This window comes from Ochotona curzoniae, unplaced genomic scaffold (assembly GCF_017591425.1).
Source record: "Ochotona curzoniae isolate NIBS_2020 unplaced genomic scaffold, NIBS_Ocur_1.0 scaffold_1852, whole genome shotgun sequence".
NCBI lineage: Eukaryota > Metazoa > Chordata > Mammalia > Lagomorpha > Ochotonidae > Ochotona > Ochotona curzoniae.
This window is the reverse complement of record NW_024467087.1, coordinates 30299701-30311478: the sequence shown is the minus strand read 5'-3', so window position 1 is coordinate 30311478 and position 11778 is coordinate 30299701. Positions and strand designations below refer to the sequence as shown.

The 11778-nt window shown below is 40.6% G+C and overlaps 1 protein-coding gene and 1 pseudogene across 6 annotated transcripts in view; one reads left to right on the top strand and one right to left on the bottom strand.

The window, feature by feature from the left end:
- The window catches only part of ACSL4 (acyl-CoA synthetase long chain family member 4), an 81186-nt gene that overhangs the window by 17104 nt on the left and 52304 nt on the right, over positions 1-11778 (bottom strand). For all 6 annotated transcript variants that reach the window (XM_040999956.1, XM_040999954.1, XM_040999957.1 and 3 more), the window contains 5 exons: positions 11594-11665; positions 8327-8466; positions 4917-5089; positions 1537-1611; positions 105-296 (listed from right to left, as the gene is read on the bottom strand). In XM_040999956.1, the coding sequence (XP_040855890.1) occupies positions 105-296; positions 1537-1611; positions 4917-5089; positions 8327-8466; positions 11594-11665 (652 nt within the window). The remainder of the gene's footprint in view (positions 1-104; positions 297-1536; positions 1612-4916; positions 5090-8326; positions 8467-11593; positions 11666-11778) is intronic.
- On the top strand, positions 5639-7281 carry LOC121169379 (annotated as a pseudogene).

Below are 11778 nucleotides of genomic sequence, written 5' to 3'. Positions count from 1 at the left end.
TAGGGGGTGAACCAGCAGACTGAAGATCTGTCTCTCCTCCTCTCTGTAAATTTGACTTTCCAATAAAAAATAAATAAATCATAAAAAAAAACCTACGTGCTTACCAATAATCTGCAGACATCCATCTGGATGGAATTCACCAATGTCACCAGTGCAAAACCACCGCTGTCCATTTTCATCCACAGAATAATCTTCTGCTGTTTTTTCTTCATTTTTAAAATATCCCATGGAGATATTCTGCCCACCAATTACAATTTCACCTCTGGGGTTTGGCTTATCATGAACTGTATAACCGCCTGGAAATCATAAAATTATATCAGTTATTGCTCTAAGACAAAATTAACTCTCACTAAATCTTAAAGCTCCTTTGTTATCATGTTTCTATTGATGAAATTTTTACAACATTTTATGAGAGAATATTTGCAAATACTCAAGTTGACGTGAGGATAGTGGTAGTGGGTAACTGATTTCAGGACACCCTGGAATGCTTGGCAATAATTCATGCCAACAGCCATGCATCCCAAACTTCTCTATAACAATAGAAGTTCTCACTTAGGATATCATTAAAGTTTAGTGTTCGTAGATCTCTATTAAGGAAAAACCATCGAAGATGGGAAACTACTAACAGGTTAACAGTGATGCCTTTCAAATCTTTCCTAAGGTTTTCGTTGAACACAGGCAGTAAGTCTCTAAAAACTGGAATGGCATCATGGAAAAAAGAGGAACTTACGCACAAGGTGTAAAACTCTTGGCAGTGCAATTGGCACCTAATTGTAGTTTAAAAAAAGAAGAAGAAGAAAAAGAAAAAAACTTTTGTGGGCCTGGCATGATGGCTGAATTAGCTAATCCTCCACTTGCATGCAAGTGCCAACATCCCACGTGGGCACTGATTTGTGTCCCAGTGGCTCAACTTCCCATCCAGCTCCCTGCTTGTAGCCTGGGAAAGCAGTTGAGGATGGCCCAAAGCCATAGGGCCTTGCAACCCACATGGGAGACCTGGAAGAAGCTCCTGGCTTCAGATTGGCTCAGCTCTGGCTACTGTGATCACTTGGGGAGTGAACCAGTGTATAGAATATTATTCTGTCTCTCCTCTCCACAAATCTGCCTTTCTAATAAAAATAAGTAAATCTTTTTCTTTTTAAAGAAAACTTTGTACAGCACTGACAGTAATGCACATAAGAAATGAGCCACTCTTAAAATTTTTATCTCAGATAATATTAGACATTACTTATTTAATATTCCAATTTGTTGCAATTAATGTATACACATACATATATATCTTTCATGACATTCATTGGAAGACTAGTTTACTCTAACTTATAGCTCACTTATCAGAAAAAAAATTACCAATGATGTCATTAACCCACAAGTCTTCAAGCAGCTTGCTTCTGCAGTATATCCAAACCATCAACTACCCAACAGCTGGAGAATTTATTAATTATGAAAATATTTTGGGTTCAAGATCTAAGATGTAGGTATGTGCAAAATCAATCTATTGTCTTTCAAGAATTACAGAGCTTGTCAACAAATTCTTACCTTCTTGCCAGTCTTTCAGCTTAATTTCACAGCAAATTAGGGGAGCTCCAACTCTGCCAGTAGTATAGTCAGTAACTGTTGAGGAGGGAAGCAGTAAAACATATTAGCTTGCTACATTTCAGATTCACATCAATACCCTCAGTAAGGGTAAGAGTGTAAAGCATGATGAGAGGCTGTAAAGAGAATAAGTTGAGGTTATTTTTTTTGTGTTTTGGTTCCATTTCTACGGCACTGTTTTGGTTTTCATGGTAATATTTTAGATGATCAAGTACAAAAATATCTGTGAAAGGAAGAAAAGTAGCTCCACTGCTGCTTAACTTAGATAAATGGCTTACCCAAACCTCTGTATCTTCATCTATGAAATAGAGATCATAACAGAAACTTCTTCATATAAGGGATGATGCAGGAGAATTAAAGGAGGTGATATGTGGACACTGTTGAACAGTTCTTGGCATATACTAAATGCTCAGGAAGTATCTAGCTGTTCTTTTCAAACATGATGATAATGACACTAACCCTTTGTGATTGCTGCTGGCAATAATCACATAATTATAGAAAGCCTGTTATGCACCTCACATTAAAAATTGTGAATAAAACACATAAGATCAATGCTCTTACAAATTATCTGAGAATCAATGTCTGTGTGATAATTTAAAGCACATGTGAATACTAAATTACATGGCATTAACATGCAAGCACAATTACATCATGATGGAGATCAGAAAAAAATCAACATAAAATGAAGCTCTTGGGAACAACTTTATTGAAGAGTTGGGCATTAAAAGAGGGTTAATATCAGTCAATACTACTCAGCTGTAATAAACAACAAAATGGACACAACTGGAGAGTATTAGGCTCAGTGAAATAAGTCGGTCCTCCAAAGAAAATAAATATCACATTTTCCTTGATCTGTGGTAATATAAAGTACAAAAAAATGTAATGTGTGAGTCAAGTTGATAGTCTGAGGTTTATTGTTCACAGCCCCTGTCTATACTTCTGAGCAATTTTTCTACTGATTCCTTGTTGAATTCTTTATTTAGTACAGGATTAAGCTTGTGATTATGAAGAAAACTGGAAGTTTATCATTGCAAAGATTAAAAGAAAAATGAGAAAGAGAGGAGGAGGGAAGATAGGAGGGAGGGAGGGAGGCAGAGTATAGTAAAAGTATCACACTCTTAAACCCGCATATATGAAATCTGGGGTGGAATTGTCGTGTTGCAAATCAAACTTCTGTCTGCAACCCAGTATCCCACCTAGGTGCCCATTCAAGTACTGGCACTTCACTTCTGAACTACTTCTCTGCATTAATGTAGGAGTTTCTGGCTCTGGATTGGCCCAGATCTGACAGTTGCAGCCATCTGGGGAGTGAACCCGCACGGAGATGATTTCTCCATCTCCCTGTCCTGCTCCCCTCATCCAACTCTGCCTTTCAAATAAATAAACAAATCTTACTTTTAAAAAAACTAGACATATAAGACTTGTTCCCTTCATATAAGTTTTTAAAAATAAATAAATAAAGGCAATCAGGTTAGAAAAAAATTTTAAAAAGAAAAAAATACATTAGAAGAAAAGGAAACCAAAGATAGATAGATAGAGAGAGATGAGGCAGAAAAGCCATTTCAGAAAGAGGAAGAAGATGGGCTTATATGGCAAGAAAAGCCAGGTACAAACACATATATGTAGAAAACAAGGGTGGTCAGCTATAATGGAGCCAGGAGAAAAACATTTGGAAAGCTAGTAAAGGCACACTCAATTTCACACGCCAGTTATCAAGCAAGATGTGGGATGTTAGATGTAAGTGAGATGGATATGAGATGGATGTCAGAAGTGACAAAATAGCAGCAGACATGACTTGAAATGCTGGTACCTCCCAGCCATATGCAGCAATCCAGCGTTGGTGGACAAAGGTGAAATGGAGGGCAAAGTGTGAAATGAAGGAATCAGATGTCCTGATGACAGGTACAAATATCAACAGAAACAACTGGATGACTTCAAAGCTGGTATCCCAGAATGACTTTAAGGATGGTGCTTCTGATGATATATTTACATAATCAGACAGTGCAGAGACAATCTTGAATAACAATGTTGAGTTTGGACACAATGAGCTAAAAGTGAAAGTGACATCATTCAGACAACAAAATAGTTCCTGTATGGGAGTTTCTCAACCCAGCGTGATGCTGCTCCCTTGCGGCTATGTCACAATGCTGGAGAGGTATTTCATTGTCACAGTGGGCCTAAGTGGTTTCTCCCAGTTTCAGGCTGCTCAACATCTTCAGCGCCTTCAACAAAGACAAGCTGTCTGTTTGACAATGTCAACAGGGCTAAGGTTGAGAAACCTTGTATCAGACCATTCAAAACAGCAGGAGAGAAAGCCAATAAGGAGTTGGCACAGGAGGCTGCATAGAAACAATACTTCATCCCAAGAGGACTGCTCTGTAATAAAATGATCACTGAGAAATGAAAGGCCCAAGGTGAGAAAATAAAATGAGTACCCAAACATGGTACAAATACTATGAAGGCTTTCAAATAAGGAGGAGAGACAGGCCCATGCTGTGGCAAAGTGGGTAAATGCCTCTGGCCACAATGCTGGTATCCCATCTAGGCACCAGTTTGTGTCCTGGGTGCTCCACTTTTGATCCAGCTACATGCTAATACACCTGGGAAAACAGCGGAGAAGGGCTCAATTGTTAGAGCCCCTATATCCACATGGGAGACATTGCTCCTGGCTCCGGGCTTCAGCCTGGTCCAGCCTCAACTATCAGTCATATGGGAAGTGAGCCATTAAATGAAGAGCTGTCTTTTCCTCTCATTGCATGGCTTACTTACTTTTTTTTTAAGTTTATTTATTTTTATTGGAAATGACTTTCCAATTTTTACAGAGATAAGGAGAGACAGAGAAAGATCCTCCATCTACTGGTCCAATCTCCAAGTGGCCACAACAGCTGAAGTTGAGCCAATCCAAAGCCAGGAGCCAAGAGGAGCTTCTGGGTCTTCCACAAGGGTGCAGGGTCCCAAGGCTTTCGGCTGTGCTCAACTGCTTTACCAGGCCGCAAACAGGGAACTGGATGGGAAGCAGAGCAGTCGGGACATGAACTGGCACCCACATGGTATCCAGGCACATGCAAGGCAAGGACTTTAGCCACTAGGCCACTGCACTGGGTCTGTGAGCTCCTACTTTCAAATATATAAATAAATCTTTTTAAAAACCCAACATGTGATACTCTCAAGTAGGAATTCTTACGCTAAAACTGTGTTGTTTTGCCTTGAATCTGATATTCCTTACAAGGCATGATAAAGTTACCATGGTTTCAAAGGTAATGCCAACGAATTCTGTCAGTAGCGGCCAATCCAGAATTCTGTGCCCCATTGGCCAGGCTTACCTTCAGTGACCGTCCCGGCACCACACGTTTCTGTGAGTCCATAACCCTGGCCGATGGGGCAGCAGAAGCAGACATTCATGAAGCGGTGTGTCTGAGGAGACAGCGGGGCTCCGCCAGACAGCATCATCCGGACGTTCCCGCCCAGCAGCGCCTTGACCTTTTTAAACAGCAACCTTGATAAAAGACAGGACACCATTACTTGAATACTTGTGCGCATTACTCATTATGATACACTAATGGGCATCTTTTAAAGTTCAACTCTTCACGGGAAAGGATGAACATCTCAGTTTCATAATCATGGTGACAAGGAGAGGTTAGCAAAGTAAAAATTAGTCACATCTTGGAAAATAATACGAAAAAAAATCTGAACAATTAAAAAAATACAGTATTGGTCTGTGAAAAAAATTGATGTCAAAAGAATACACTTCAAAGTCATCTTTGGAACATTTAGTCACTTACCTAAATTTTGCAAATGAAAATGGTTCCCAATCCCAGTACCACAATCAAAATAATTGTTATAGCAACTTCTCGCTGTTGTGGTGCAGTGAGTTAAGCTGCTGTCTGGGACACCAACATCCAGAAGCAAATAACAGGTTAGAGTATGGCCTACTCTATTTTTGATTCAGCTCCATGCTAATGCTCTGGTGAGTAAAAATGGTGGCCCAAGGGGCCTTAGGGCAGGATGAACACTGCTTTCCAAGATGGAGGGAGGAGGAAAGGAGATGAATGAGATTAAGACCCAATTCACCACCCAGGAAGGTCTGTACAAGCCGCTGCCACACTCAGAGTACAGCTGACCCAACAGGGTGCCCTTCAACTCTCAAGGATCCAACCCTATCCGTGTCTCCTTCTTCAACCTCAATGACCAGTCTGGCAACGGCAACCGCCTCTGCTTCAACGGGGCCAGGAGCTCTACTTCTACATCTACAAAGGGGTCCGCAAGGCTGCTGACTTGGGTAAACCAATAGATAAAGGGATATACAAAGGAATACAGCCTACTTGTCATGACTTCAACCACCTCACAGCCACAGCAGAAAGTGTGTCTCTCCTAGTGGGCTTCTCTGTAGGCCTAGTCCAGCTTATAGACCCAATCAAAAAAGAAACTAGCAAACTATTTAATGAAGAAAGACTAATAGATAAGTCGCGAGTCCCCTATGTCAGATGGGTGCCCAGTTCAGAAAGCCTTTTCCTAGTAGCCCATTCCAGTGGGAACATGTACTTGTATAATGTGGAGCACACTTGTGGCACCATGGCAGGGGGAGAGCATTGCCGTGCACACTTGCAAGAGCAAATCCACAAGGAACCCTCTCCTTAAGTGGACAGTGGGTGAGTGGGCCCTCAACGAGTTTGCTTTTTTCCCAGATGGCAAGTTCTTAGCGTGTGTGAGCCAGGATGGGTTCCTGTGGGTGTTCAACTTTGATTTGGTGGAGCTGCATGATGAAGAACTATTTTGGGGACTTGCTGTGTGTGTGCTGGAGTTCCAATGGCAAGTACATCGTGACCGGTGGACAAGACAACTTGTTGACAGTCTGGTCCTTTGTAGACTGCCGAGTCATAGCTAGAGGCCAAGGGCACAGGCCTGGGTCAGTGTTGTGGCGTTTGACCCCTATACCACTAGTGTAGAAGAGAGTGACCTGCTGGAGCTCAATGGTAGTGATGAGGACTTTCAGGACCTTCTCCACTTCGGCAGAGACCGAGCCAACACTACCCAGTCGCAGCTGTCCAAGCAGAACTCGACTGACAGCCACCCTGTCAGAGTGACCTACGGCTTTGGCTTGGTGGGCCAGGATACACAGCTCTGCCTGTGGGACCTCACTGAGGACATCCTGTTCCCTCACCAACCCCTCTCGCGCGCAAGGACACACATCAATGTCATGAATGTCACCAGTGCTCCTGCTGGGAGCAGCGGGAGCAATGTCACAACACCCAGGAACCCCGTACCCCCTCCCCTGCCGCGGTCCAACAACCTGCCCCACTCCGCCGTTTCCAGCACCGGCAGCATGAGCAGCGTTGTGGATGGCGCCATCGCATCTGGGGTCAGCAAGTTCGCCACACTCTCTCCACGATCGGAAGGAGAGGCACCACGAGAAAGACCACAAGTGAAACCACAGCATGGGACACATTTCTAGCAAGAGTGGTGACAAACTGAACCTAGTTACTAAAACCAAAACGGACCTAGCTAAAACGCTGGGCACACCTCTGTGTCCTCGAATGGAAGAGGTTCCTTTGTTAGAACTGCTGATCTGTAAAAACATCGCACACGAAAGACGGATGGTGCTAATATTCCTTGAAGGCTTACTGCTTGTCAGGAAGGATTAATTCTTACATGAGAAGACCTGGGAAAGTGGTAAGTTTTAATCCTTAATGCTGCCCCAGGTCTAGAACTTGAATAGGTAGCAACTGTTTTTTTTTTTTTTTTTCTCTCGGGAGAGGTGGGGTGTACAATGAATGTGAATGACACTTCTTATTCTTAATGTAAATCTAACTGCATCAGAGCCATAATTTTGGATACTGCATGCTATGTAATTCTGAATTAGAGTATTTACAAATATAATCAAAACAAATTGCCAGTCAAGTCAGTCATCCTCCTGAGAGCACAGTCCCAAGACTAGTGTTCCTGCATTAGACTATTCTATTTAAGAAAAAAACAACAGTGTTGGGGAAACAAAGACTTTAAACTGCTAAAATTACAATTGATGCTTTAACTGGAATATTTTTGCTTAATTATTCAAGTAGAGTATTGTACACCTGATCAGAGTGTGTGTTCAGTACAAGGGGCCATTATTTGTCATTTACAGTCCACTTTTTATTTTAATCATAAATGTCTAGGAATCTATGAAATTTAACGTTAGGGACAAAGTGTTCAGAGTTGACTGATATTATTTTTACATTGTTCTGGCAATCCACAGAAAGAGAGGAACCTTAAGTTTTAAAACCCATTTTAGTCATCTTATGACAATTAAAACGGTTTAATAAACACCTTTTTTCAAAGAAAAAAAAAAGATGGCCCAAGTATTTAGGCCCCTGCCACCCACACGGGAGACCTGGTTGGAGATTATGACTGCTGAATTCAGCATGAGCCAGCCTGACTATTCTGGGTATTTGGGGAGGAAACCAGCAAACAGTATGGCTTTCTCTCTCTCACACTTTCTCAAGATTCTTCTTTCAATCTTTTCTCCATGAGAACAGATTAACTAAATCAGTTGACTGGTCATTAGAATGTATTAAATTTCCATGGTCAGATCAAAATCAGGGTCCTATATATGTTAATAAAAGCACTGAAATGTAGAATATGAAGAAAATCCAACCCTATGATCATGGTGGTAGTATTACATATACTTGCCATTTACTTATTTACATTCCAGATTTTAAAACAGAAACATATTTAAATAACCTATTAAATCACTTACAGATTGCAAAGAGGTGCATCGTATCCCTTTTTGATCTGTTCCAATTTATAATCATACCCAATCTTGAACAGAGTTTTCTGAACATAATTCATCTCTTGAACTTTGCTCATAACATTCTTATAAATTCTATCCATGATTTCCTGGAAGAGAAATAAAATATTCAATAATCCAAAAAGAATTACACCAGCACTGATTCTTTAAATGAAGATGTCTTATTTATAACATCCTCGACAGAAATTTCTAGCATAATAATGGAAACACTTGTTTCCTTTATACAGAATTAATATCACTGACTTTCACTATTTACTACCTCAAAAAGAATGAGAATACATATATTAAAAATCACTGTACTCCATAAATAATTAGAATTATCATGTCAATGAAATATGAAGCAAAGCCTTAATTTTAAAGAATATAGACAAGTACAAGGATGGTTTTAGTCACATACGTTCATTAAGTTTATATATAATTTTAAGAAAAGTTAACTACAGAAAATTCATTTAGTTCTCGCAGATTTCTTTATATGTTCGTTCAATGATATTTACTTATCCTCAAACAGTAGCAAGACAATCATGTTGAATTTGCTTTTTGTGTTACGAAGAATCATTTTTCTCTTCATTCTTATAACTTTGTGATCCTGTTACAGTATCACAGTTTCTTAAAATTTATGTTCTTTTTGGTGCAGCAGGATGAGCCACCACCTAAGATGCCAGCATGCCATATGAGTGCTGGTTCAAGTCCTGGCTGCTCCACTTATGACCCAGATCCCTGCTGATATGCCCGGGAAAGCAGCAGAAGGCCAAGTGCTTGGGACCCTGACACCCATATAGGAGAACAAGATAGAGCTTTTGGCTTTGTTTCAGCCATCTAAATGATCCCTCTTTCTTTGTTCCTCTCTCTGTAACTTTGTCTTTCCTTTTTTAAAAACTGAAGTTCACATATCTTAAGCCATTTCTATTCTAACAGAAGTAAAGGCAACAATAAAGGCAACATAAAAATTAAGTTTTCTTAATGATGACCTTGTTACATAAAAAAAATTTTGCTTGCTTGGACCTACTTTGAAAATTGATAGGACCAGATTTGCAATGTGCCAAAATCTCATGCCAATACAGACAAAATAGCTTGGACTACTACTAATAAATGCTTTCCTGAAATTACTTTGTGAAAATTAACAAAAATTACTGAATAATGTATATTTGTTTGCAAATAACTTGTTCTCAATGTTTAAAATATCCATTATCATTGCAAATTAAGTTTAGTTACAATAGATAAATTAATGGATGGGTCTTTCAGTATCAGAATAGAACCATTCAAATGAGGATGTCAGCTCCAACTGAAAAAGCTACCCCAGCACTCAAACACAGTCCAATGCTGTTTCCTCCACTTCCACAACAGGAACTGTGACTTTCTAACTAAAATATTTCTCTAGCTCTGTGTTTGAGAAACCCCAAAAGATTCCCAGAAGGACTTTGTGCTTTAAGCATCCTCATTTAACAATACACAGGAACTTAAAAAAAAAAATAAGCATACAGCAGAGAGGCAAACATGTAAGAACTATTCACACTGCTCTTGCCAACACTAGATACGAATCATACATGTGGAAAGCCCTCAATGAGGAAAGAATGCAACACAGAACAAGTTAGCAAGATTTACTGGTGGCTCATCAAGTCACTCTAGTTCTATCTAACATTACCTGCTATCCAGCTGAGTCACTGCTTACAAATAGGCATTTATCTTGACTTTTCTTTTTTATAATTTATTTTTTATTGGAATGGCATATGTACAGAGAGAAGGAAATACAGAAAGATCTTCCATGCCTAAATGGCCACAACAGCTGAAGCTGAGCCAATCTGAAGTAATGAACCAGGAACTTCTTCTGGGTATCCATGCAGGTATAGGGTCCCATGGCTTTGAGCCATTCTCCACTGCTTTCCCAGTCCGTAAGCTGGGAGCTAGATAGGAAGCAAGGCAGCCCTGACATGAACCAGTACCCATAATGGACCCTGGCACTTGCAGGGTGAGGATTAGCCAATTGAGCCATTGTACCAGGCCCCTTGAATTTTCACATTGTGAATATCCATGTAGTCAGCTTCTTATTCTAACCCAGAAAAGAAACAAACTCAGAAAACATAATTAGAGCAAGCTTTTGGCACAGCAGTTATGTCATCACTTGGGATACCTGCATCCCATACTGACATGACTCATCTGCGTCCCAGATCCTCTGCTTTCAACCCAGCCTCTGGTGGATGTGCAGCCTGGGGGGTAGTGGGCAGTATCTCAAGTACTTGGATCTCTGCCACCCATACGGGAGGCTCAGCTACAGTTCCTGGCTCCAGGCTTTGACCTGGCCCAGACCTCGCTGGTGCAGGCTATTGGTGCAGTGAAGCAATGGATGGAAGATCTATCTATGTTTCTGTGTCTCTCTGCCTTTCTGCTAAAATGAAAATTGATGAAAAAGTTAAAAATGAACCTTCATGAAATCTTCCAAAAACATGGTCTACCTAAAACAATCCTCAGAGCTTGTAGTGTGATATAGGACCACCTACAATGCTGGCATCCTGTGTGGGCACCAGTTTGGATCCCAGCTACTCTACTTCTGATCCGGTTCGGGAATAATGTACCAGGGAAACAGCAGAGGATGGCCCAAGTGACTGTGCCCCTGTACCCATGTGAGAAACCTGGATAAAACTCCTGGCTCCTGGCTTCAGCCTAGTACAGTGTAGGCTGTTGTGGCCATCCCTGCAGTGAACCAGGGGAAGGAAGATTCTCCCTTTGTGCTCTCTCCATCTCTGACTCTTTCAAAGAGATACATATTTTTCAAAGCCCACATCTCAAATTATCTTTTTTTTCAAAGACAGCGGCACACTACTGGTCACTATAAGAGTGTTAAGAGGCTTGAGTCTAGATTCAGCTCCGCCACTCACTGGCTCCATGATCTCAGGCTGTGTCAGCTCTTTAAAACTGGCCCGAGTTTAGACATTAGAACAAGATGATCATGTGAGCTTATGTTACTTTAACATACTGTGGCCAATCCTCACACTAGTTCATTTGAACTGGGTCATTTTCATCATCTGCTTTTCAAGTTATCAGCAAACAATCATCAGCAAACATTTCAGACGCTTGCTACTGCACGATTTAAAGAATTTCAACAAAGTTCTTTTTAAAAACACATATCTAACCATATTACTTTTCCAGAAAGCAGAAAGTCGAAATCCTAGCAGTAAGTTAAATGCTGCTCGTCTGTTCATATTCATACTTTGTACTCACCGGAACAGCAGCCATAAGCGTAGGTTTGAGTACGGTACAATCTCCTTTGCTTCCCTTTTTAATTTTGCTGGACTACATTAAAGAAAAAGTAAATGCAATCAGGAAAAACAGTCTGGACAAAAGATGCTGCAATTCAAATATAACAAGAGATATAGATGTTACACATGAAATTTGATCTTCTCTCA